Source organism: Talpa occidentalis, unplaced genomic scaffold (genome assembly GCF_014898055.3).
Source record: "Talpa occidentalis isolate TD23 unplaced genomic scaffold, MPIMG_talOcc4v2.1 talOcc4.9, whole genome shotgun sequence".
Lineage (NCBI taxonomy): Eukaryota > Metazoa > Chordata > Mammalia > Eulipotyphla > Talpidae > Talpa > Talpa occidentalis.
In genome coordinates this window covers 87,963,915-87,991,704 of record NW_023605305.1, presented here as the reverse complement: position 1 = coordinate 87,991,704, position 27,790 = coordinate 87,963,915, and the positions used below count along the sequence as shown (strand labels likewise).

General features: G+C 36.6%; 1 protein-coding gene across 4 annotated transcripts; it reads right to left on the bottom strand.

Moving 5' to 3' along the window:
• Positions 1-470: 470 nt before the first annotated feature.
• On the bottom strand, positions 471-27,790 carry HMMR (hyaluronan mediated motility receptor). Of its 4 annotated transcripts, XM_054690817.1 has the most exons (19): positions 27,582-27,790; positions 24,862-24,963; positions 23,297-23,395; positions 22,367-22,446; positions 19,729-19,776; positions 16,475-16,663; positions 15,511-15,594; positions 15,322-15,422; positions 13,866-13,940; positions 13,537-13,712; positions 12,457-12,605; positions 10,786-11,000; positions 7,815-7,931; positions 4,607-4,753; positions 4,205-4,357; positions 4,022-4,121; positions 2,640-2,816; positions 2,100-2,262; positions 471-1,557 (listed from the first exon to the last, which is right to left on the bottom strand). In XM_054690817.1, exons 2-19 carry the CDS (start codon positions 24,869-24,871, stop codon positions 1,538-1,540), a joined length of 2,103 nt encoding a protein of 700 aa, XP_054546792.1. In that variant the 5' UTR covers positions 24,872-24,963; positions 27,582-27,790; the 3' UTR covers positions 471-1,537. The 4 variants fall into 4 exon arrangements, with proteins under 4 accessions (XP_054546792.1, XP_054546790.1, XP_054546791.1 ...); XM_054690815.1 differs by lacking the exons at positions 24,862-24,963; positions 27,582-27,790 and adding an exon at positions 27,176-27,311; XM_054690816.1 differs by lacking the exons at positions 24,862-24,963; positions 27,582-27,790 and adding an exon at positions 27,176-27,311 and having other exon boundaries at positions 12,457-12,602.

The following is a 27,790-nucleotide window of genomic DNA, read 5'->3' as shown; positions in this document are numbered from 1 at the left end:
TCCTCCCTGCAGTCTTAACTCTGCTTGTACTCTGTCCTGGAAGCTCTAGCCACTCTTATCTCCCTGGATCGCAGGCAGATGGGGGCTCTGCCTGAGTTCCCTTTGCCTGCAATGGTCTGGAAATTCAGTCAACATTGTAAACAGGGTGTAGACACACGCTCACCTTGATCTTTCCCTTCTCTCAGGGATTGTCTTTTGTTGTCTCATGTCTAGTGTCTTGAAGATCAATCTTTTGTATGTTTTGTCTAGTTTTTAGATAGCTTAGGAGGTGTGTGTGTGTGTGTGTGTGTGTGTGTGTGTAGGCTAGGGTGAGAGGAGCAATAAATTTAATCCCTGTTAGTTTATTTTGGCTAAAAGCCAAATGATGATTTTTCTGACTTTTACATTTCTTCTAAACTTATTGCACATAATGATATTTTAAAAACCAACCATGTATTAAGATCCAAGGGCTTAGCTTTAATAAAATACTTTATTAAGAAAAAGCTAGCTTAACTATAATAGTCTCTGTTGGGTGCATCAATGCAGAAACATTATAAGTGGCTTATAATATCATGACTGTGTAACTCAAATATTTCAGAAAGAGAATTACATTTTCTAAACAGCATTTAATTCAGATTTTAGGAGTCAGGTGGGATGGGGAGGGCAGAGACAATAAATATACCTTAAATAGAAGCATTACGGTAACTTCATATATTCAAGCTGAATATTGGATAAATGACCTGCTACGTGATTTTATTTCATATTACACAAATATTAACCAAACACAGAGGTCAGATAAAGGGCAAGCAGTATAAGAATAGTTCGCTAAAGAATTTATAAGCAGAGTTTCTCAGATTTTTAGTGTATGTAAGAATTAGCTGCAGAGTTTGTTGAAAATGCATTCTGAGTCAAACCCCAAATTTTAATTCAATAGACTGGGCTGGGGTCTAAGAATCACATTATCGACCTATTTACAGACTCTGAAAAGAGACACAGAGTTTACTATAAAGGCAAGTTTGTCTTTACGTCTAATTTGAGCTGGATGAATGGACAGTCAGCCAGCTAGTATTACTAGGAGAATCACAGGAGATACAAGACTGTTTTAGCCAAAGCCGAGGTGTTTTGGTCTTGTAAGAAGTTAAAATGAGAAAAGGTTTCTGGTATTTGAACATAAACCTGGGGACTCAAATCTTGAAGCCATCTAAGGCTTCAGAACAGAGGAATAGTCAGGAAAGTGATTTATAAAGGAACGTTGACTTCATGTGATGAGTTGTAAAGCTAGAAAGTCAGTTAAAAGGTTTAGCAAAAGGTGATAAAAGTGAGCATAAAGGAGGAGGTACTGATAAGAGCAAATAACATTTCAGAAGACACAGTAGTATAAACATTGAACTTCCTTTCACATACCTAGGATAGGCAGTTACTATTAAATACAACATCAAGGAATATATATCATAAACATAATGATAACACAACAACATCACAAATAATAAGAATAAAATCATCTTCAACAGGTTTTCCAGAGGCTTATTTTGCATGATTCTGGAAACTCCATGGGCACTCAGTAGCAGTTTGTATTCCCTAGAAGGATTAATAAAAAGGTATTAATATTCTAAAACAAACTTATCAGTCACTAGAAACTAAAAACAGGTGACTGCTATCTTCTGTAAGACAGTTTAACCTGTGCTTATATTCTGTAACATAGTTTTGCCTGTATTTCTTCTTTCATGATCTTGACAGGTTGTGACTTATTGCCAAAGATGCAAAGATCACAGTCAAGAAAATCTACATTTCTTTCTTTAGATATTTAGGTTAAACTGCTAATGGTAATTTAGCAGGAATAGTTTTGGATAGAGGGAAGGCAGGAACAAAGATCAGATAAGACTTCCAAGAAGACGTAGTTTGAACTGGACTTGATGACTGATGGGATCTGGATATACAGAAATGAGAGAGCAAGGGAGGATGAAAGAAAAGGCATTTTATGCAAAGATCTCAGTAAGAATTTCTTTTACATCAGAAAGTGTCCACAAATTCTCACAGTTCATTAAAATGGAGAACTTGTTAAATGCTTCAAAGCATATCCAAAGGAAAAGTGACACTCTGTACATTTATTCATTTCTTACCTTCTTTTAATGGGGTTTTGGGAGCAAAATTTTCTTTACTTTCATGATGAAAAGCTTTCGAAGGGTCAAAGCGTTTGATGCCCAGAACTTTATTCAATTCCTCCTGAAGCTTTGCCTCACTTTGTTTTTTTTTAGTGAGCTGACAGCGGAGTTTTGACATCTCCTATGTAAGAAAAATAAAGCTATTAAAAAACTCAAATGCTTAACTATATGAACATTGCTTGTCTTCATGGTATTTATTCACATCCAGGACTTTGATATTTTGCAAACTAAAATGGATATGTAAAGCTTATGAAGTCTTTGAATTACACTACTAATTTTCAATACCTTAATGAAGGAGCTGGAACACATGAAATATCTATCTGGTCAACACCCTAAAACAAACCTGTAATTCTCAGATGTATTTTTCTTTATATACTAATATTCCCCCAATATAAACATCCTTAATTTTACTTAAAAAGCAAATAAAAAAAATAGCCAGTTAGAATAATAAATACCCAATCCTATATCTTTAGTAAAACAAAGTGTTATTTTACAAACCGATTTGAGCTGGCTATTTTCATCTTTCAATTTCACAACATGCTTGATTTTTTGCTTTAGATTCTGATGACCCAATAATTTAGCATAGGAATCTCTTAGTTTATTAAGTTGTTCCTGAGCTTCACCATGCTCATTCAACAAAGCCTGTTTCTCTGCTTCAAATGCATCCAGTTGTAGCTGAAAGAGAGTTTTTTTGAGAGTTAAGACTTAAATCTTACTTGTATCATATAAGCTGTAAAGAACGCTAAAGTAAAAGAAAGTTGAAAAACAAACAAAATTAGATCGTGCTGAGATATTCTTGGGACTTCCCACAAATTCCTTTGTCTTTCATGTCAAAGATCATTAAAACAGAAAAAAGACAGCTTGTCAGTCTAACATATATCATCTGGATCACCACATTTTATGTGCCAAGATTAGAATTTGACTTTTTTGCTTTTAATAAGATCAGTGCATTAATATGAAAAATACTGAGACAGATAAAAGCATCTGAGACAAAATAGGCATCAAAAATTTACATTGATCCCTTACACAAAATTCACTCTCAGGAGTCTGCTATTAACTTTAAACCCTAAATTAGAAAGTTTTTTTTTTAAAGTTATAAAGGCTACATTAAAAAGTTGACAAACAGGGGCCTCCCTGGTGGCACAAGGGGTTAAGACACAGCGCTATGAAGCTATCCTCAGCCATTGCAGCAGGAGTTCTATCCCTGGCCAGGGAAGTGACCCACATGGCGCAGCAGACATCTCCTGACTTGCCCACTGCTCCCCTCAGCAGTGTATTTCAGTCAATCCACCTGTTCTGTTCCCCACTCTGTCTCTGGTGAATCCTCACACCCTCGCACCTCTGGCCTGTACCCCAGTTCTTGTATGCATAAATAAATAAATCTTTTTTAAAAAAGTTGACAAACAAAATTTAAATAAAATGTATAAGCCTTCTTTAATAAGATGTTAAATTAGCACACTGCAAATGCATAGCAAAAAGATTTTTCAGGAAAACTTAGTTATTGTATAGGGGAACAAAATGAATTCCTAGAAGAAACAGAAGTTTGGGCCTCCCTGGTGGTGCAGCAGATATAGCACAGCACTGTGAAGCTGTCCGCAGCCTCTGCAGTGCTAGTTCAATCTGCAGCCAGGGAGCTAACCCACAAGGTGCGGCAGACCTCTCCTGACTTGCCCGCTGCTCCCCTCAGCAGTGTACTTCAGGTACTCTGCCTGTTCTGTTCCCCTTTCTGTCTCTGGTGAATCCTCTCACCTCCCACACCTCTAGCCTGTACCCCAGTTCTTGTATGCATAAATAAATAAATCTTTAAGAAAAAGTACTTTCCTTTAAAAGGAAAGAAAGAAAAAAAAAAAAAGGAAACTGTTTAGTCCTAATTGACAAACCTGAAAAGGTTTTGTTTTATTATATAGCTCTTCATAAAGGAGACGCCACTTGTTCATTTCCTCAGTTAATTCTGCTATTGTGTTTTCTTTTCCGGTTTCTCTGTAAGAGAAAATCAAATTTAAAAAAACATTTATGTATTAGGGAAAAAAAAGTCTCGTGGCACTCAAGGTACTAAAGATTACCTTGCTTCTTCCTCTTCCTGTTGTTTCTTATAGGATTCACCTTGTTGTTTGAGTTGGTTCTGCAAATCAGTTATTTTTTCAAGAGAAGAAACGGTGATTTCTTTAATTTCTGCTTCTTTAAGTGCTGATTTGGTCTGCAGATCTAGAAGCATCCTTAGGTTTGAGAGAGGAGTTTACTATGTATTTCAGTCATTTAATGATCTTTTTTCTTTTCCTTATTTCTTTCTTCAGGATTATACTTTTTTAACTGAGTATATTCTGAATTTGCTATTTAAGATCACCAAAACGAAGCCCTGGCTCTATAATTCCATATATCCTTTTATAACTGGCTTTTAGTAACATTAAGCTCTCTTAGTAAGACTAAGGTCCTAGGTGTGGGCAGGCCTGATATTTCCTACCTACCTTGCATATTCTTGATTTGAGCTCTCAGTTGCCAACATCTGATGTTGTAAATCTTCTGCATTCCTCGTAGCCTTGGCCACTTTTTCCTCAAGTGATGAATTCTCCAGCTTAAGGTCTTCTATTTCACTAGCTGTTAATGTTTTATAGCTTAATAAAAGAAAAAAGTTAAAGTTTTCTTTGAATTACTGTATGCATGACAAGTACATAGCTGATTTTTTTTTTTAAGATTTATTTATTTATACAAGAACTGGGGTACAGGCCAGAGATGCAGGAGGGTGAGAGAATTCACCAGAGACAGAACGGGGAGCAGAACAGGCAGACGGACTGAAGACATTGCTGAGGGGAGCAGTGGGTGAGACAGGAGAAGTCTGCCACGCCATGTGGGTAGCTCCCTGGCTGGCTGGGAATCGAACCGGCGCTGCAGAGGCTGTGGATAGCTTCACAGTGCTGCACTCAACCTGCTGCGCCACCGGGGTAGGCCTTGATTACTTTATATTTTATATACTTTTAGGTAAAACAAACAAAATCTTATATTTATGCATATACACACAGGTAAGAATTCAATGTTTTGAGGTCAGTAAAAAAGAGCATACATGGCATATGCTGTTTATTCAAAGGAATAAAATCAAATGCCTAATATGTACAGCAAGTACGCATGGAGATGAAAAAAATCAACCATCAAATATGAAAATTAGTCTAAAACCAAGACATTACAAGTTCTGTACTACTGGTTACAGAGTTTACAGTATTGTGGGGAAGAGAGGAAATGCCTCGCCAGGTCTCCCAAAATGGAAAATATTTATAATTAAATTTGTGGTAAGTATTATGAAGGAGAGCCAGGGAGCACCTAAGCTGATAAAACAGAAAAGCCTATGTTTTTGTTAGTGATTTAGAAAAGGTCTTTCTAAGGCACTTAGAGTTAGGTGTTATCTAGGCAGAGATAAGTATTTTAGAGGGAAAAGAGGGATATGTGCTCAGAGGCAGGAAGGACACCATTCATTAAGGGATAACATTGGAGGCTAATGAATAAGAGCAGCAGAAGCCAAAGACATGAGGCCAGGCATCACTTTGGATTAACCTGGTGGAAAAAGTGGACATGTTAAAGATGTTAAGTGTGTAAATTATTCTGGAGCAATGAGGAGAATTTGTTGGGGAAGGGACTGGAATGCACAACTAGAAGACTGATGAGAAGACTATCAACCCAGCTGAGTGATAAAGGGGAGTTGGACTCAGGAATTGGCAACAGAAAGCTGTAAAATCTCTTGGAGGCAGGAATGAAAAATTTAAGAAATATATTGGATGTTGGGTGAAAGAGAGAGAACATGATCAAAGATGACCCTAAGATATATGGAATGAGAAGCAGGGAGGATGAACACATCGTCGACCAAGATAAAACAGAATGAGACTAGAGGTCGGAAGAGAAGGAAGACCAAGAGTTGTTTTGGACAGGTTTATATTAGATGACAGTGAGATACCTCCTTGGAGATGTCAGGTAGGGAGCGGAATACATAGGTACAGAGCAGAAATGAGGGAGCTGGCCTGAAGAAACACACTTTAATGTTATTAGCTGACTGATGAGGAGTAAAGTCAGGAATGGGTAAAAATTCCCCCAGTATACTATTTTTCAAAGTAGCAAGAAGGGAAATCCCTTTATAGAGTTCAAAACAGCACTACAAATGTTATAGATATGGATAATTTACAGGTATGCTGATATAAATTATAAATAAAGTACACACAGTTATTTGAAGTATGTATGATCTTTTGACATAGTTAATTACAGGCAAGAACAGATCTCAACAAAGGGGTAAATGGGTGCAAGGCAATTGCTTATCCATATGGAAAAGCAAAAATACATTTGACCCTTCCATCATCGTAGAGAAATCAGTTCTAGATAGCTCAAAAAAATGGAAAGTGACAGCTTGAACCTTTTAAAAGAAAAATAGGTGAATACTTTTATGTTCTTGAAACTCAAGGTGTTTAAACATTCCCCATATGTCCTAGAAACACTAGAGAAAAAATTGATAAAATCAAATATTCTATAGCGGTCCCCATGAACAAAGAACCTCTGGAGATGTAATTCAATCCCAGAAACATTCATATTGCAGCATAGAAAGAACCTTCCAGGAAGTGGCATACTATGATGACATTTTTTAAAGTTCAGAAAAATGCAAAATTATATAATATGGTATTTGCATATATACAGTTACAAAATGATCCACAGGAAAAAATGAGGACATTAATGCAGGTTTTGAGACAGCGTTATCTTTTGGGGGAAGGCTTGAAGATGGGCTGGCGAGGAACTTATATATAGATACCAACTGTTGGAAAATCTTTTGTCTTATTGGTTGTCTTTTATGGACTCATGCTTGTTGAATTTATCTTTATGATTTTGAAGTTTTGTATATGCTATATGTTTTTTGCATTTATTAAATATAAAGAAAAAGAGACTTCCCTGAAATGATCTAAAGTAAATATGAAAAATAAAAATGCTACTATTAACATACTCTTGATGTGAGGTGCAGAGCTGTTTGTTATATTATACTATCCTTTGCAATTTTTTTCCAGATGGCACAGGCAGTGAGGAAGTGGATATAGTAGCTAGACAATCTTCTACCAAGAGATCAGGTTATGGAGCGGAGCAGAATTTGGGGGTAATAAAGGTGTTGGGAGTGAGAGGTGCTGTTGAATAGCTGCAGAAGGAAGTGGGGAAGGGTCAAGGAATTTAAAAAAATGCAAAAAATTAAAGGCACATTAAAATGTTTTACTATCGACAGCAGACATTCTACTAGAAAGCTTGAAAATGATAGAAGACAAAGGATAAATGATGGGGTGAGGTCACTAGCAGTTAAAAACTGGGACAATTCATCTGTAAGAGGTGGGAAGACAAGATGAATATACTGTAGGTACATTTATAGGCTTGATGAAGGGGAGATAAAAGCCTTTGAAATCTTTCTAAGGAAAAGGATGACACCAGGTTTGAGAGTGCTGGAGGTCCAAAGTGTGAGAGTGCAGGAAGTCCAAAGAAAATTTCTCTCTGTACAAACGTTACCAGGTATCACTAAATGCCCATTTATAGTTATAGTTGGCATAAAGGATTTTAAACTAATGCCAATCATTCTGTCTGTGTGATTGTTTTTGCCACAGATTTCCCTCAATACCCCTCCCTATTCACATTTTATTTGAGAGTGTGGGCTCCCAGGAAAAATACCTCTCAAACTGAGCAGTAATATCACCAAGGTCTTGCATTGCACTCTTCAACTTCTCCTGCCAGGACAGCATGGCTTCAGTGTGCACAGAGTTATTTTTCTCCAGCTCAGCTTCTTTCCTAAAGAGAAAGGAACAACTAAAAGTTAAAATGCAAATCATTACCCCAAGGGGCCTCCCCAGGGCCTCCCTGGTGGCACAGTGGGTTGAGTGCAGCACTGTGAAGCTGTCTGCAGCCTCTGCAGCACAGGTTCGATTCCCAGCTGGCCAGGGCAATATCCACATAGCACGGCAGACCTCTCCTATCTAGCCTCTGGCCTGTACCTCAGTTCTTGTATAAATAAATAAAATCTTAAAAAAAAAAAATACAAACACACACACATACACAAAACAAATCATTACCCCAAGACATCAGTATTTTCCTTTAATTTTCCAGTATGAATCCTATGAAGATCTTCATTTTAGTAATAGCTATTAGACAGTTTAGGTCTAAATTGACAATCTACCTCTGGTAGCATGTTTACTTATGTACTAACTTATCTTCTGGCTTCATCTTTTCTGTCATTTAACATTGGTATTCATCCTAATTTATTTCATTCTAAATTTGTTTCTTGATACTTTATGTATTTATGTAGTTAATTTGTGCGTGTGTGTGTGTGTGTGTGTGTGTGTGTGTGTATAAGAATGTGTGGAAGATTCAAACACAATCTTAGCAGCAGAAAAGAATAAAAAATGTCAGATTACTGGTTAAAAAGACTGAATAAAGTTTGTCTGCATTTAGACATTTAAGAAATATTAAGTTCATTTAAAGATACTACATTTTAAAACTTCTTTTGAAAAAGTTATGAACATACAGATTTGTTCTGATTCTATCAATAGCCTATATAGTAAATTTCTACTCAAAGATTCAAGAATTCATTCACTGGATTATTTTATATAAGCACAATAGTTTTAAAATCATCTTTATAAATATATATTAAAAATTTCAGGGATTTTTGTGAAATATCACTATTATATATTAACAAAATGGTGATTAAATATTTTAGATAAGCATGAGCTTTTAAGAGGTCTTCAAAAGAACATATACAGTACTAAAACTACAAATAAGCAGTATTATTCACCAAAGTTGAACATAGAGACAAGATAAACAGACCTGATCAAATTCATTCTGTAATGAGTATGGGATTTCAAAAAATATATACAACACAGGTAAAACCAATCAAGCATTAGTAAATGGTGTATATAAAAATGTTCTCTTCCCTGCCCCTGGAGGAATTATTTTCAACTCTGTTTTTCTCATAAGCCTGTAATTTCTAGTCTGGAAAGAACTTTCGAGAAGAGCTCATAAAACTCTTTTATATCTTATGAAGTAGAAATCTAAAGAAATGAAGATTGCTTTGCTCAGAATCACACACAGAGAAAAAAGCAGATTCAGTAATAAAATCCTTATCTCCTGAACTGGACAGGGTTTGTTGAGTATAATAAAGGATTGTCTCAGCTTTCTTAGATCAATCACTCAGTTGTTTTAAAGAGCCTGTTCTTTGAGACTGGCTACAGTGTAGAATAATACCCCTAATTATACTTTGGTACTGTTCCCAGAACAAACTGGCATATGTAAAATTTTGGTGTTCTTTTTTTAAATCTCTCATCACAAGAAAACAGAAAAAGAATTTATGACAAAAATATCCAACCAGTAACACAGTTTAGAAACATTGCAATTATGTAGGTTCATGTCTAGACCATGGTTCCTTGCTAGAAATTTTTTGCGTTTTTGATAACTACCTCCCAAGTACTTGTGCTCTCTCATAAAAATAATACTATGTACATAGAAGCAAAAAATGGAAGGTTTCAGGGCCTCCCTGGTAGCGCAAGGGGTTAAGACGCAACCTATGAAGCTATTTGCAGCCACTGCAGCATGAGTTCGATCCCTGGACAGGGAGCTACCCTCATGGTGCAGCAGACCTCTCCTGACTTGCCCGCTGTTCTCCCTCAGCAGTGTATTTCAGTCAATCTGCCTGTTCTGTTCCTACTCTGTCTCTGGTGAATCCACTCACCCCTCATACCTCTGGCCTGTACTTCAGTTCTTGTATGCATAAATAAATCTTAAAAAATATATAAATGGGGCTTCCCCGGGGCTCAGCAGGTTTTAGTGCAGGGCTGTGGAGCTGTCTGCAGCCTCTGCAGGACGGGCTCAATTTCCAGCCAGCCAGGGAGATACCCACATGGCACGGTAGCCCTCTCCTGTTTCACCTACTGCTCCCCTCAGCAGCAGTGTTTTTGGTCTGTTTGCCTATCCTGCTCCCTGCTCTGTCTCTTGTGAATTCTCTCACCCTCCCGTGCCTCTGGCCTGTACCCCAGTTCTTGTATAAATAAAGGGTAAATCTTTTTTGCTAGACCCATTTTTTCTGTAATACTAATGTCCAATAATTTTTAGAAAACCTAAGAGTAAAGGAATACAAACTTTTGGTCATTTTTTCATTAAAATAATCTTTAATTTAAACTCTGGCTTTCACCAGAAAGAAAAAGAAAAATATCGGATGGTCTCACTCATAGCAGGAATCTAGAAAACTTAAATAAGGGACCAGGAAAATGAATAACTATAAGAAAGTGAAAATCAAAACCAACTAAAAACTATGAACCAGACACTCTATAGGGAGTGGGGGGTGGGGAGGGGAGGGATTGGGGTCAAAATAAGGGGGTTGCAATGGTATGGGGAATATAAAAAATAAATTTATTTAAAAAAAAATAAACTCTGGCTTTCAAATATTCAATGGCATACAATGGCATAGCTTCTGACTTTGGGTATCATACTTGTCTGTATGTATATCCTACCTCCCTGTGTGTCCCCTACTTATAATTCCATCCTTGCTCATTTGCATAGAATGAGAGCTGATGATAGAATATTAAGAGAATGTACTAGAAAACACTTTAATTTCTGAAGTCCTAAGTAAACCTCAGGTCCTATTAACACATACCCTTTCAGCTTTTCTTCTAGAAGTTTTAATTCTTCAGCTCTAGCTTGTGTCTCCTCTTCCAACTGCTTGACCAGTTTTTCAGCTTGTTCCTCCTTTTGCTGCAATTTATCAAGTTCATCTAGTGCTTGCTTTAATTCTTCTTCAAATAAACTCCTTTCTTTAGTCATTTCCTCTTGAAAAGTATATAGCTTCTGCTGGAGACTAGAGGACAATTCCTGCAGCCAAAGAGAAATCCATCAAATAGTGTGTAATGATACCGTGAGGTTTTACTGGGAGCAAAAGAGCAGCGTAGGAAAACAAAGTGTGAAAACTAAGTTCCAGAACATCAAGGAAATTTGAAAAATATAGAAATACCATATTTATTTCATTTTGTCATGAGTAATATCCTATACCTGGTAACACTGTGATGTTATTTCACTCTTATTTCATTGCAACACACACACACACACACACACACACACACACACACACTTCTTATAAAACTAAAACCCTATCTTACAACTGGCTTTTATCGTATACTTGTCTTGTGATATTATATAAAAGTATCTGATTTTAGTTATATAAAATAACTATAACTCTATAATACAAAAATAAATTACCATGTGAAAAATGCCAATGTTCCAAATAAAGTGAAAATTGCCTTTTGACTGCTCCTTAGACAAATCTAAGTTTGCTCATTCTAGAGAAAATCACTGATTTGGTATGCCATCTGTTCTTTTCCTGTGTATTTATGTGTGTTTTAAAAAAATGATATAGGGCCTGCCTGATGGTGTAGGGGTTAAGACACAGCCTATGAAGCTATCCGCAGCCACTGCAGCATAAGTTTGATCCCTGGCCAGGGAGCTACTCACATGGCGCAGCAGACCTCTCCTGTCTTGCCCGCTGCTCCCCTCAGCAGAGTATATTAGTCAATCCACCTGTTCTTCCCCACTATGTCTCTGGTGAGTCCTCTCCTCTCACCCTAACCCCTCTGGCCTGTACCCTAGTTCTTATATGCATAAATAAATAAATCCTTTAAAAAAATGATATATGTATGAAAAGGATATTTAAAAAACAAAGATAATGGTTGAGATCTTCAAGTCATTGTAGTCAGAGCTACTGGTTTCCTGGAATTACTGCAGGAGCCCAAGCACATATTTCCATCAGAGCATGTGAGTACCTATTTGCTCAACTCTCAGCATTGTGTTATTTTATAAAAAGTTTTAATTTGTGCCAATCTCATAAGTGAAAAAAAAAATTATTTCCATTTCCCAGACTCCTTCTGAGTAGAACATCTGGATTTCTGCTTCTGAGGATGATATATTTCCATCCTATGCCCATTTTTTTTATAGGACTATTTTTCCTCATTAATATGCAATGTGGATTGAAAATAATTGTCATTTTTGTTTCTCAGGGAATTAGATGTTCTTATATAGTGATCAAAAACAAGAACCTTGGTGGACATTTTTAACAATGATTTTCTAAAGTGCTCCATCTGTTGTTTATAATATTTCCATAGTGTCAATACTATGGTGAACATAATATCTCTGTGACTATTGCCTCAGGATAAGATTCTGAAAATAGAATGGCTGGATCGAAGGAGATATACAAATGAAATTTTTTTTTTTTGATACACAGGAAACTCTATGGCAAAAAAAAATGATAATTTTCAAAAACTTTGCAGTCAACTACCTTCTCTTGTTGTAGAAGTGATTCCATTTGTGACTCTTTTTGTTGTAGCTTTTCATGCTCTTGTTTTTCAAGAATAAGCTTCTCTTTTAAGTCTTGCATTTCAGAATTTAGATTTTCCTGCCGTTGTCTATCCCTGTTGATAAGGTCTGCTATAAAAAGGAAAACATTAGAATTGCTGTAATTCAATAGTAACATTAATTTTCAGAAACCCATCATATTGCTGCTGGTATGGTACACCCGATTGGTATTTCCAAAGGGGAACACATGACTGAAGTTTGGAGCAGTACTATAAGTAACAGCATATGTATTGTATGCTGTATAATGAAATACACATAATAAATAAAATATGTAGCCACCAATTTTAAATTGCCACCCAGTAGGGAAGTAAAGAATGATACAACTAATGTATTTCAATCAAGACCATAATATTTTGAAATAGAGAGTAAATTCATGCAATTTGCAGTAACATGGATGGAGCTGGAAGAGCGCATGCTCAGTGAAATAAGCAAGAAAGAAAAAGGGGATTATAACCAAAATGAAAATGCATATATTGTGTAAAAAAGAAAAATGACATAAGAATTATATAAAACAGGGCCTCCCCAGTGGCGCAGTAGTTGAGCGCCGCACTGCGAAGCTGTCTGCAACCTCTGCAGCACTGGTTCGATTCCCCACCGGCCAGGGAGCAGGCCACATGGCTTGGCAGACCTCTCCTGCCTCGCCCGCTGCTCCCCTCAGCAGTGTCTTTGGTCCGTCTGCCTGTTCTGCTCCCTGCTCTGGCTCTAGTGAATTCTCTCACCACCCCTGCGCTTCTGATCTGTACCCCAGTTCTTCTATAAAAGAAATAAATAAATAAATCTTTTAAAAAAAAAAGAATTATATAAAATAAAATATATTAAACATAAAAAAAGAAATAGAGAGTAAATAATATAGAAGATAAAATTTGTCATTAATTGAACCAAATTTTTTATTGTTGTTTACATAATTTCAAAAACTTGTTTTGACATAGCAGTCATTTTCTTAAAATATGAGACATAGTTCAATACTTACCTAAAGAAACTAAAAGTGTAAATACTAAATTACCTTTTTCTTCTTCCAGCAGCTGACATTTAGCATTCAGATCTTCTGCTTGTTTAGACAACATAATACTTTCCTCAAGGGCCCGCTTCAGGCTTAAAACTTCATGATTCTTTTCCTTCAAATTTTCTTCTAACTGGGCAATATTTAGTTTGTATTTTTCCACTTGATCTGATGCACAACTGTATTAAAACAAATTATTTTGAAGAGGGAAGATAGATTGAAGACAGATTCCCTATTTAAGAATAGGGAAGACAGATTGAAAAAGGATGAAAATGGTGATTTATGACTATTCAACATAATAAGGCCTGGTTTAAAACTACTGTTCATATTACCTGATTTCCTTAATGTATTCTAAGAGCTTTTCTGTTTCACAATTTTCATCAATCTTTTCTTTCTCTATTGAAGCACTAAAAAAAAAAAAAAAAAGCACACATGAGCACATGCAATAATCATGCTTACTCTGTACTAGAGATTGCAGACTCCAGAGGCCAAACTCCTAACTATTGTTTTAGATCACCCCGCAAGCTGACAATTTCGTAAATGCACATTGTACATTCAAGTTTTTTTTTTTTTAAATGAGAACGTTTTCCAAATATATTCAGAAAAAAGAGCTATGATGATAAGAATCATCATCTACAACATCCCAAGTGTTAGAAAATACTTTGTAGCTTTTTGGGTTTTCTCACCCACCACATGAGCATATTTTGGGTACCATAATTCTTTGTTCCAGGCTGCCTTATATTCAATTTCTCAAGTGTACACTCCTCCAAATAACTGAATTAAAGAAATAAGCATGAAGCTTATTAAAACAGGCATCTTACAAAATATGTCTGAACTGTCAACAAACACATAAATAGATGCTTGACATGAAGAACATCAAATTATAATCCCAACTGAGATACCTGTCTATTGGATGAAATCAAATAGACCCACATTATCAAAAGCTGATGAGGATATGGACCAAAATAAATGTCATAACTGCTAATGGGAGTGTAGACCAGTCCAAGCATTCTGCCTTTTTGAAAACCTTAAACATACACTAGTCCATGCCTTGGGACTTCCACTGCTAGGTATTTACTTAAGAAAAACAAAAACACACATTCCCAAAAAGACATACATAGCAGTCTGATTCATACTAGTCAGAAACTGGAAACTCAAATGTTGATCAACAGTAGAAAGGAAAACAATTAGAGGCGTAGTCATATAATGGGAGTATGCTCAGAAATCAAGGGAACAAGTTATCATACAACAGAGTGGATGAATCTCAAAAATGCATTAATGAAGTCACCTGTGCATACATGGTATGATAAATATCCAGCAGAGGTAAAACTAGTTTATGATGATGGGAGTCAGAGAGAGATTTCCAGGGATGGGGGCACTACCCGGGAAGGGGCAGGGGAGCAGGAAGGTACATGACTGAACATTCTGAGGGGTGACAATAGTCTCTCTCATGTTTGGTGGTAGTTACACAGGTGTATACGTACAATTGCCAAAGGTCATCACAATGAATACTTAGATCTGTGTATGTAAATTACAGTTCTATAATTAAAGACTAGGCTTGTGCATTAGGCACAGCTCCCTATACCTATATTTCTCTTGGTTTGCCTTAAGACCTCTGTAAGGCAATGCCATTAGAAAGATTATGTACATTATTTTAGTATAAAGTATTTGGGAATAATCAGGGCAGAAAGAGGGAAGAAAAGCAGAATTAAGGAAAGGTTAAAGTCTCAGGAAAAAATACTAGTAGAGGGAAGTAAATCAAGAATTATTTCTCCTTTCATCACTTACAGTTTCCCTTCAAGTTGTACAATTTTCCCCTGAGACTCTTCGAGATTCTTCTGGGTGACCTGCAGCTTCACTTCCATGCCTTCCTGTTTCGCCATCATACTCTACGGAACAGAAATGCCTGTTTTAGGAAATGAGGCGTTGTACAGTACCCAGGCCCAGACCCAGCACACTTATTGAAGAAGTACTCACCCTCATCTTTGTTTCTCTTTTGTTTCGAAGTTTCATCAACTCTAGGCTTAAGATGTTCATGTTCTTCTTACCATTTTCAGAAAACTGAGGACAAAAATAGAAGATAAAAATTTCCGAAATACTCTCTGCCAAGTCATATTAAATATTAAATATTCTACATTGATTGGTGCTATTATCTGCCTCCACTGTACTCTCTGGTGTGATTACTGATTGTGCAATCCTACTATTGTTGTTCTTTTTTTTCCTTAATGTGACTTTCTGGTGTATTTTTGAAAGTAACTTGGTCATGTCCTTCTATCTGCTGGAAAATATATTGCAAAGCTCTAAAACAAGCTTCTTGGAGAGATTTCTTTTAATTCTTATGCATCTTCACTCCATTTGTAAGCAAAAAGCCTAGCACAGGGCAGGCCCTGAATAAATATCTCTGATTAAACTGATCAGTGACCAAGAGTCTCCTTCTGCTCTGTAAACGGATGACCCTGTAAAAAGCACCATGCTAAATCCTTCAAGATCTATTAACATATTAGTAACGATACACACAATTTATTTATTGAACACATTTGGTCTATAAACTTACTCACTTCCCACTTCATTCCAAAACATATAAGAAGGAAGCCTGCTGATATTCTATTACTTATTTCACAGAAAGATTGTTTTAAACAAATTTTAGATGTAAATTCTATAACTTTTATTAATGGTGTTTATTGGGGTGACTTTGAAGAAGGATGAAGAAATATCAGACATGAAAATGAAAAATTAACGTGTTTGCTTGTAATCATATCTTATATGTCAAGAACTATCATAAAAAAGATACAATGATAATTCCTATTGGAAGCAACTCGATGTTTCAGGTATATTTAGTGAAGAAAAATGGATAAAAACTAGACCCTAATATTCTCAGAATACTATATCAGAAAAACATGTTCTCTATTTATTTCAATGTGTCATCATGAGACTCAGATACCTTATTTTTTAATAGTTCATTGGACTTAGCTAAGTCCATCAGCTGTTTTTCCAGGGAAGCATTAGTTGCAGCCAGAGATGTTTTCTCCCTGACTGCAGCATTTAGTTTTGCTTCCACCTTCTCCAACTCAGCTTCCAGATCGTGGATCTGCTTGTCCCGGACACCACGTTCCTGCATAAGAACACGAATCTGGATGGAAACAAAGTGATCATGGTTCACTGACACAATGCCAGGGTAAGGAGATGCTGCAAACCAACCATCAGAGCTTCTGGAAAACTGATTTTGATGTGATGTTCACTGATCCTTCAAGTTCACAAGCTATTTGAACACTCATATTTACTGTATAATACATGATAAAAATCTGTGTCACATTTTAAGAACAGAGGATTTTAATTTCCATAAATTTCCAGGTGGAATTAAATTGTTTATTTACTTTTATAGTGTTCCTACCTAGAAGAATCCTTTGCTTTGGTTCTAATTTTATGAATTTAAATTATGGTTTGAAATGCTAAATGTCTCTTCTATTTCAAGAAAGCAGAGTTGGACTTCTGGATAGGATATAGTAGGCCCTATCAACCATCAGTTCTGCTGTGCTGACTGACAAAACCAAGACCACATATTTATCAACAGAAAATGGGAAGCCAGAAGACAATGAAACAACACCTTTAAAATCTGAGTATGTGTATGTGGGAGGTGGGAGGGATTGGGAATCTGCCAATATAAAAATCTACTATAAATGAAAAAAATCATATATATATGAAGGTGAAATCAAGGCGTTTTCAGAGAACACAAAACAAAAAAAACAAAAGTTAAGACTGTTTGTCAACATTAGACCTACACATCAAGAAAAACTTAAGGTTATTCACCAGACAGAAGGAAAATGATCACAGATGTTTACAAAATAAATACTTTAAATATCCGGACATAGATCAATTGACAATAAAAGAATTGTAAATGACTAACTATGTAAAGATTAACCAAAGCAAAGTATGGCCATGTCAATGTCATATAAAGTAGACTTTAAAGCAAAAGGTATTATTAGTGATAGAAAAGGAGTTTTAAAATAAAAAGATCATTTGAAGAGGAAGATAATCTTAAATTTGTTGTGCACCTAATGACATGTCTTCAAAGAAATATACGAAGCAAAACTGACAGAACTAAGGAGAAAGAAGACTAACCTGTAGAGCTGAAAATTTAGAAGTACCTCTCTCAGTAACTAACAGAATAAGCAGACAAAAATATCAATATAGATAAAGATCTGAAGAAAACTATTCACCAATGTGAACCGACTGACATATCTAAGTCGCTGTTCCCAACATGAGAATATATACAGAACACCTACCAAAACAAACTACTTGGTGTATATAAAGCAAGTATGAGAAAATACACTGAAAACACATGAAAAGTATTTTCTACTTTTCTTAATGGGTTTGTGTTCATACTAATCTCAGTATTTTAAGCTTACTGAAAATGGATCAAGCACCACTTAAATATAAGGTTGTGACCTAGATGTTAGCGACTAAAAGCTTTAAGATTCCTTAATAGAAAATTCTCTATGCTTATACTATTGGTGTATAACCAATATCTATAGCATGGAATTCCAGAGTTAAAAAAAACAAAAAGACCAAGATTGTCTACATTATATATTTTTGCAGTCAAAGGAGGTCAAGCTTCTTTGTAAATTCAAACACCTATTTGGCCAAGCAGATAAGATTAAGAAAATTCAAGCCATGTAAGGGCTAAAGAGCAAATACTGGTCTGACTGGGGAAACTCTGGGGAGTCATGTGGAAAAGGGGGTCAGAAACTTGATTTATTTCGCATGTAATTTTACTTTTAAATGTTGACATCTACTCAAATTCAACAAACAACAAATAGCGTGGGGGTGAAAAGCTTTATTTGTCAAAAACCTCTAGCCTAACAGATTCAAGTAACTGACAAAACGACCAGTTCGAATCCAGGCATTGCCACTTAGCAGCTATCTCACCAAGACAAAGCTACTACAGCTCTAACTATTAACTCTTACATCACAGGCAAAAATCCTCAAAAAAAAAAAAAAAAAGTCCCGTATTTTTAATATAAATACAAGGATCAGAGCAACCAAGACAGAGATCTGCAAAAGTATCTCAACATATTCTTGGTCCCAACAATTAACATTTAACCATGCTTAATGGAAAATTTTAATTTGAATATCAAAAGAACATGTCCTAGGCCTCCCAGGTGGCGCAGTGATTGAGCGCTGGGTTGCGAAGCTGCCTGCAGCCTCTGCAGCGCCAGTTCGATCCCTGGCCACAGGTGAGGGTCCCAAATGGCACGCAGACCTCGCCTGTTGCTGGCTGCTCCCCTCAGCAGTGTATTTCGTCAGTCTGTCTGTTCTGCTCTCTGCTCTGGCTCTGGTGAATTCTCTTACCCTCCCGTGCTTCTGACTGTACCCAGTGCTTGTATAAATAAATAAATAAATCTTTTAAAAAAGAGAACATGTCCATTAGAAAAACAGCTGTTTAGCAAAAGAAACATGGGAAAAAAGAGACTGCAGGAAAAGCAAAGCAGGCCACGACCAGCTTAGGCCTGCCTAGGGAATCAAATGGGTTCTTTAGATCAGTTCTGCTTGATGGACATATCAGACATGTTGGAAAGCACTGTCTGTGATGATAGCTACTCGCCCCTCATGGTTATTGAGTGCTTGAACTGTGACTAGTGTAACTGGAAAACTGAGTTCTTTAATAACCACATGTGGTAAGGTGAGTAGCTACCACACTGGACAACCCAACACTGGTCATTTCATCTGGAGGAAGGCAAACATCTATGGTGAAAAGGAATGCATCTAATGAGAATAACTACATCACATTCCAACAAATCTACCATGATCTCGTGCTTTACAAGCAATCCTCCAGCTAGTCACTGTCCTAACATATAGATTCAGATATAGGGAGTGTGGATAAATGTAAATATTTGATTCACACTTTGTTGTAACATACTATTTTTTTGTCACCAGTTTTTCAAGAAGTGGGTTATCTTGAATCTGTCCCTTAGTATGTGACATACTTGACTGTGCAGCGCACCACACTGACAGGCCAGGCTCTGAAACATGCATCCAAGCTAAAGGACAGTTACCCTGTCGGCACTGGTCTGGATAACTTATTTGCCTCCCTACATGACTCCTCAAACTGAGACAGAGGCCCTGGCTCTTGATTCTAAGTAATTCTTACCATTATGAAACACATTCATTTTCCAATAAATTGAAAGTATTTCTTACCTCCTTTTCCAAACTCTTCAAATCTTTATCATTCTTTTGAGATTTCTTCTATTTAAAAGTCAAAGAACAAGGGTAAACAAATTTAAGTGCCACAGATACAATAGTCAAATTTGATTTTTAGCTTTCAGGAAATTGTTCCAGTTTTCTATTTTAAATATTTCACTGAGTTTATTAAACATTTTGTAAGTGATTTATCTGGTAAATGTAGGAAAAGTTTCTTTAAATCTCAAAATACTTAAAATTTAAAAGGCTCTATCCCAACAGAGGAGTTTTTTTGTTTTTATTTTAACTTTAAACAAATCTAGTTTTATTTTAACTTTAAACAAATCTAGTGGGAGGAGCAGGGGCAGGTGGAACTTCAGAATAAAACTATCTCCTTTCTCGCATCAAACAGCAATATATTGAATATTTTATTATTCCATCTCAGGAAGAAAAGAATCTTAAAAAGAGAAACTTATTCAACATCTAAAGAAGAAAACACAGATGAAAGAAAGAAAGGAAAAACTAAAAAAGTACAACTACTGCTTTTAATTCATTCATTGTGCTTATTTTAAATAGGACATACTTTTCCTGGAAAAAAAAAAAAAAAAAAACTTCTTATACAGTTCTTTGGCTGGAATTCCCCCAGACCTTTGTGGACTCCCTCAGATTGAAGTGACATTTGACACTGATGCCAAAGATAAGGGTACAGATTGTGATTCAGTCTTCTGGTGGGTTAAGCAAAGATGATATGGAAAATAGGTTAAAAATGCAGAGAAATATGCTGAAGAAGACCAGCGAAGGAAGTAACACATTGAGGCATTTAATATGGCTGAAGGAATCATTAATGACACAGAAATTAAGATTGAAGAATTCAAGGACCAAGTGCCTGCAGATGAGTGCAACAAGCTAAAAAAAGAGATTTCTAAAATAAGAGCACTCCTGGCTTGAAAAGATAGCAAAACAGGAGAAAATATAAAGCAGGAAGCATCTTCCCTTCAGCAAGCTCCATGGAAGGTCTTCAGAATGGCACACAAAAGCATGGTATCTGAGCAAGAAGGCTGTGGAAGTCTGGGCACTGGGGAACAAAAAGAAGATCAAAAGGAGAAGCAATAATAGCTGCAAACTTTGGAGATAAAAGGACAACATATAAGATGCTTTTGATTGGAGGGATTTCCTGAGCAGAGATAGGCAGATGTCAGTTTTCTCCTGTGTTTTCCCGGTATTCTATATGTAATTTCCCTAATATGCAAATTTAGCGGCCACTATTAATGATCATTTAATCAGTGATAATCCCAACTAATGATCCGTCCCTAGCCTGTAGTTATTTTTCAGCTGCATGTAAAAGGGAAGGTGATTTACTGATCATTATAAAAACTTACCATGGTTGGGGGGTCAGTAGGGGAAAGGCACACTTTTCACACTATATGTTTTTATATCCAACAATCTTTCTGAAACAGTGGCCAAAAACAGTATATTTTCTATCTGCATAAATATCCCCAGTGAAATCTATATATATGTTGGGATGGTCATACCAGTCTAATGCTTATTAATTTCCTGCCTGACAGCATTTTCTCTCAAGGGAGGTCTATTATTTTGGGGTTCTATACAAACTTATATAACTTAGTTACCCAAGAGGATTTATAAATTCTATAATTAAAATTTCAGATATTTCTCCAAAAAATCAAGCTAAAAAATTTACATCAATTTCTAAGAGCATTTACACTAGTGCTTCCCACCAAAACACAATTTTATTAATATATTAACTATAATTAACATAACACTTAATATAATACTAATTAATTAGTAGAAAAAGAACTGTTTTATATTTTTGTTCTGGTCTTCAAAATTTTCAGTGTATTTTACACTTATAGCACATTGCAATTCAGATGCTAAGTTTTTGTCAGAAATATTTATCTACATGTAGATTTCACAAAACATAGATTTACATAAAAAGCAGATTCACATACCCAACAAGTAGTTCTTCAGTGTCAAGTGTTCAATATTTTAGAATAAGAGCTTTAGGTTATTGCCAAATGAATAAATAAATCTAACTTTAATCTTTAGCTTTGGTTTCCCAACTCTGAATATTCTTCACATTAAAATATAAATTTCTGCAACCACTTATGAAAGTACAAGTTGCTTTGGTGACCTAATAAAAACACTAATAGTCAGCTCCTGCACAAGCCATAACATAAAGATACTACGTATTTAACCTTCCACTACTTCTTGGCAGTTTCTGAGTAGCGAACTTCTTTTAGGCATTAAAATGATCATTTCCTTTTTCTTCATCAATACTTTCCTCCCGCACAAACAAATGTACAAGAAGAAAGCAACTCAAACAATGACAACTAACAAACCAAAGCCTCACACAATTTTAAAGGTCATAATAGGTATTATGAAATTTATCCACACATAGCAAAGCATGAGAAATAGAGACAATTTTGTAATTCTGACCAATATTTAACAACATATTTAGTAATGTCAGAGGTAGAAATGTCAAGCTTGCAAGAGTCCTAGTGATAATCTATCACTAATTTACAGATTTACTTACAACCTTCATTTGTGGATGCCACTGATTCTAGTCAAATAGAATACCTTGCTGAAATGTTTTTGATGAGACAGTAGATAAGCCAGCAAGGCTTTAAAAGTTCCTCACCTTTGATCCCAAAGTCTTAACTTTTCTTGCTGAAGCAAGTTGAATAGTATCTTTGTCAATATTAAGGCTTTGTTGAGATTCTGCAATAAAATGAATTGTACAGATCATTCTTGGTGCTTGCATAGTGAGCCAGAGAAAAAGCACAATTTCTAAATATCTTACTGTTTGTAAGCAATATTTACTATTTGTAATAGTCTTCTATTACTATTTGTAATATTTACTATTTGTAATAGAGGTCTGCGCGCTATGTGGGACCCTCGCCCGGCGGCCGGGGATCGAACTGGTGCTACGGAGGCTGCGGGCAGCTTCGCAACCCAGCGCTCAACCACTGCGCCACCGGGGAGGTCCAAGTTATTTTTTTCTTGACTGTACATTTCCAAATCATTAGTTGCAAGGTATTTTTTACCTTGACATTTACATCTGACATTTCCCTGATTTTCCTAGTATTCCCTGAAAGTTTGAAGTAATTGTCAAAAGTGAAATAACACAACTATGTGAATGTTCTACTTATTTTCCTGGTTAAAAAACAGGAAAACAGTATTCTGTACTTGACCATTTTGTAAATTCTAGCAAATAAGGAAATTCACCATCATAATGTGGAGTATATACAGATATGGAATAATAATGCTGTAAGTATTTATCAGTAAACTGATACTTCAATAAAAATTTAAAAATTAAATATAGGGCCTCTCTGGTGACCTAGCAGTGTATTTCAGTAAATCAGCCTTTTCTGCTCCCCACTCTGTCTCTGGTGAATCCTCTTACCCCCCTGTACATTTGGCCTATACTCCAGTTCTTCCATGCAAAAAAAAGATAACTGTATCTTCACATTTTTTAGCAATTCTATACCATCTTTAAATTGGAATATTCATTTATAACTTTAACACTTATAAGATCATATAGTCCTTATTGTATTTGGGGCTCCATTACCATTCTGTTTCTTAAATCTTTGTGATTTCTGAAAGGATACAGGTCCTTTTAAAACTTCTGAAGTTTTCACGTCATAAGCACCTGGAGATGGAGCACAGCCTAAGAGGAAACATGAGCATTAATATCTCATCCAATGTTACTTGTGATGAAAACACTAATTCAAAAGGATACATGCAACCCTATATTTACTGCAGGACTATTTACAATAGGTAAGATATGGAAACAACCCAAATGCCCCAAAATAGATGACTGGATCAAGAAGATGTGGTACATATACACAATGGAATACTATTCTGCAATCAAAAAAGATAAACTCATGCCATTGCAGCAACATGGATGCAGCTAGAAGAGATTATATTTAGTGAAATAAGTCAGAAGAAAAAAGAAAAATATCAGATGGTTTCACTTAGAGGAGGAATATAGGGGAAACAAATAAGGAATCAGGAAAAAACAACAATAATAAATAAAAAAAACAAAATTAGCAGGTAACTATAAATCAGACATCCTGCAAGGGAGGAGGAAGTAGCAGAATCAAAACAGGGAAAAGGGAAAAGCAAAATGGACTATGGTGATGGTTCATGGGTGAATTGGTAGTGGGAACTTTATAAGGAAAACATCTGAAAGGAGAAAGCATACAAGCATACATCATACAAAAATGAGCAATGATCACATATATATATATAAATTTTAAAAAATTTTAAAAAGAATGGGGGCATATAAAAACAAAAAAAAGACAATTAAAAATGTTACTTATGATGCAAGTTAAAAATATCATAATAAAACGAATTTATTATTGTAAATGTAAAAATGCCATTAATGACTGCTTCTTTGTTTTTTTCAAATGCAAAGAGCATCTGTCTGTTATTATAAAAATTCTCTCTATGCAGAACAGTGTCACTATCTGTTACTTCAACTGGCCTGAAGGAACACAGGCAACTGAACACAGGCCTGATGCTTGGGATAAGCATCAGACAAAAACAAGTCATGTGGCTTTGTTGTTAAGGAATGAATGTAAGAAAATAAGTGTCTGGTATCAACTCTATTCAAAGTCACTGAGGTGACTATCATCAGATTCTAGAAATAAAGCAAAAAAAAAAAAAGTCCAGTCCTCGGGATTTATCTTGGAATAAAAAATTTATCTATTTCTGGTTAATATCAATGTAGCAGTCCTACTGATGACACCAACTGCCATTGTGAGGTACTGGCAGCAACACTAAGAGCAGTTTGAATTTTTTGAGCACTTATTAGGTGCCAAGTGAAATTCTAAGTATCTTACAGATATCTTATTTAATGTTTAGCAATTTAACAAAAACCCTATACAACAATTTATGGAGAAGGAAACTGAGATTCAGGAAATTTACAAAGTCATACTACACTAAGTGCAAACTGTAACAGACTACAATTCTATGTTCCAGAAGTTCATATTAGGTAACCTCACTTAACTGGTGACCCAAATTAAGGGCATTTCAGGGTGCATATGCATAGCAGATTTGACCTGGCCTTCAGGACTTAACAATACAAATGTCAAGTAGCATAAAGTTTTAGCTCTTTAGAAATCCACATACTTATACTCATCTCTGAAAAGCTGTTTACTCCAGCCTAGAATCTCGTGTAAATAAAGAGGGATGGCAGGGAGGATGACCATTCCAAGGCAACTCTTTTGGTCCCTAAGAGATTTTCAAAGCAAGTGGTAGATCTTGATTAGCATTAGCAAACAGTGGACCACAATAGAAAATATCAGAGTAATTCACATGAATAATGTGAAGCATTGTTTTGTGGGAATTCTCTTTCAGTTATATGTATAGATATAAAAAAAATCTTGGATAGAGATATATTCTCACCTTGGACATAATGAGAAAGTATTAACATCATTTTTTTTTCATTCATTTTAAGCAGGTTGTTCTCACCTTGGACGTAGTGAAAAAGTATTAACTGTAAGGGTTTGGGTTAGGGATTGCAGGTTTCAAATTAGAAGAGAGAATGAGGGTTAGAATTCACTTGGGTAGCTTAGGTAAAGAAAGACTTAGCCAAAAGCACATATCTTGGGTAGCTCAGATTTCTCACACCTCACTGTGCACACCTTGGGGTGAACGGTGGGATAACAGGAGGGTTCCCTAAAGTCAGGCTTAGCGTGGCATGTCTTAGATTACCCATTTCATTCATTTGGGATAGGATAGCAGGAGTGGAGGAACACATTGCATATTTTAAAACAAACAGGAGACTTCAAAGAAAATTGTCACCACTACTGTTAGTTTTGTCTTTTGGGAGAAGTGGGTTTGAAGGCTGCAAAATCCATGGTTATTTTCCTTTGTTCTTTGCTCTTAGGTATGCTGCTCTACACTTGGCACAGCAGCCAGAAAAAAAAAAAATGTTGAATTTTAGTATTCTAGTTTGTCTTTATGTCCACACTCTCAAAGGGGACAAGGGTCACCAAAAATGGGACAGTGACCAATGACTAAGCATCAAGTTAGTTGAGAACAATTAAAACCACATTTAACAAAAACCCTTCCCTAAAGACTTATGAGTCAAATTTGATGGTTATGGAAACTGTGATTTAAGAATTGGTTTGAAATCCAGTTTGTATATTTAAGGAACTCTCTGTGAGACTGTGGCACAAGCCATTTCCATGCTCTAGGTAGTCTCCTATTAACACTTAAGTATCCTACATACCAGATATAACTTACTAGAGATCTGTGGAGAGGAAACTTCAGACAAAAAGTATGGGATGTCTTGGAAGATACCACAAATTTCTGGAACAACCTATATCTAACCAGAAATGACCTAATCAACAATGACCAGAAGCTAACACAGGCAAACAATGTTTATGTGCAAAAAAAAAAAACAACAAAAAACAAAAAACATTTTATGCATTGTATTGAACAAATTCTCCGAACTTCCAGACCTCTTTATTTTCTATTTCTTCCACCTAGAATAGAAAACACACCTTCCATTTTGCCTGGCTAACTCTCACATATAATGCATGGATCATGAGCCTTGACATCAGCTCTCCCACTACTGTTGTTCTACACAGTTACAAAACCCTTCTGTTTCCTCACATGTAAAATGAGGACAACATTATCTTCCTCATCTATGATAGCAGGGTGAGGCAGAGAAGACCTTCTCACAGCTCCAGCACAGTTACACCTGCTCAATGCTGAGAACATATCAACCACACCCAAGGCTTCCTGGTTTTGGCGTTTATGCACTGCAATGATTCAGAGTACAAGATGGACTCGTGGAGAATCCAATTCGGTTGTCTCGCTATGCAACACCGAGCAAATCTAAGACTCAGTCTTCATATCAAGAAATAAAGAGTAATAGGACTACCTCTCAGGGATGGTGGGGAATTAAAGAACTAATAATCAATGTAAAGACTTAATAGGGTGCCTGGGGTACTGTCCGTATTAGCTGCCAATATTTTAACTATGTAGTTTTCAGTAAGTGCTACTGCCATAACTTTACACCTATCAACTGCCTCTGCCAATTTCCCTTCTTTGATGACAGTAGAATATCCAAAAGGAACCCACAAGTTAAGACGGAAGGCAATGATCAAATGTTCTTATCATGAGGTCCTCCAGACAGGTCCCCATGTCCTTCACCCTTATTTAGTTTGCTCACAGCACTGATCACTGAGGGCAAACCCCATTGAAATGCAAGCTCTAAGGGCAGGGGGCTTTGCTTTGCTCCCTGCTGTATCCATAGCAACAGAAGAGCGCTTGGCATGTGGTAACGCTTAGCTTATAGTGCAGAAAAATGAAGCAACTGAACGGACCCCACCCCAGGCCTAAAGTCACTAACTGGCTATTGATAAAGGGGAACTGGGAGGGGTCTGGGGATGAAGGCATCTCCCGTTCCCCCAGCTTCTTGCCCCGTACGCACCAGAAGGGTCATTGAATCGCTTCAGGGGCGCCTTAGGAAAGGACATGCTGACGCCAGGCTCCACAACCCGAGGGCGATCACCGTTCTGCCAAAAAACAGCCCGCCGCTGACGCCAGGCTAATCGCTTTAAATTCAAATCTCCCCGCTCATCCCCCGCCCACCCCGACGCTAGCCAATAGGAAAACGAACACCCTGGGCTCACCAATCCCGCACGCGAACACCCAAAGAGCATGCGCACGGGGCTATCCACAAGCCCAATCAGGCGGACCGTAAGATTAGGCAACCAGCCAATAGGAGGCCACTACTGTCTCCTTTTCCCCGCCCCCTCACCCTGCTCAGCCAATTGATTCTGGCTTTATTCAATTGAAACCTACGCGCAAGCAGCATTTGCGCAAGCGCACTTCACCTGAGGCGTTTTAAAGTTTTGGCGTCACATAGATGACACTCCAGTGAGTTGCCGCTTTGCTGCTCCAAAACTTCTCCCACTGTGCCTGGGATGTAAACTTCTCAGCGTTTCAGCTCTTCCCCACTGGGCCCTGTCAGTGTTCTGAATGGACACTGAATGGGAAAAACGAACACGCTTTGAGCCCGTAGACATCCCTGCGCATGTGCAGT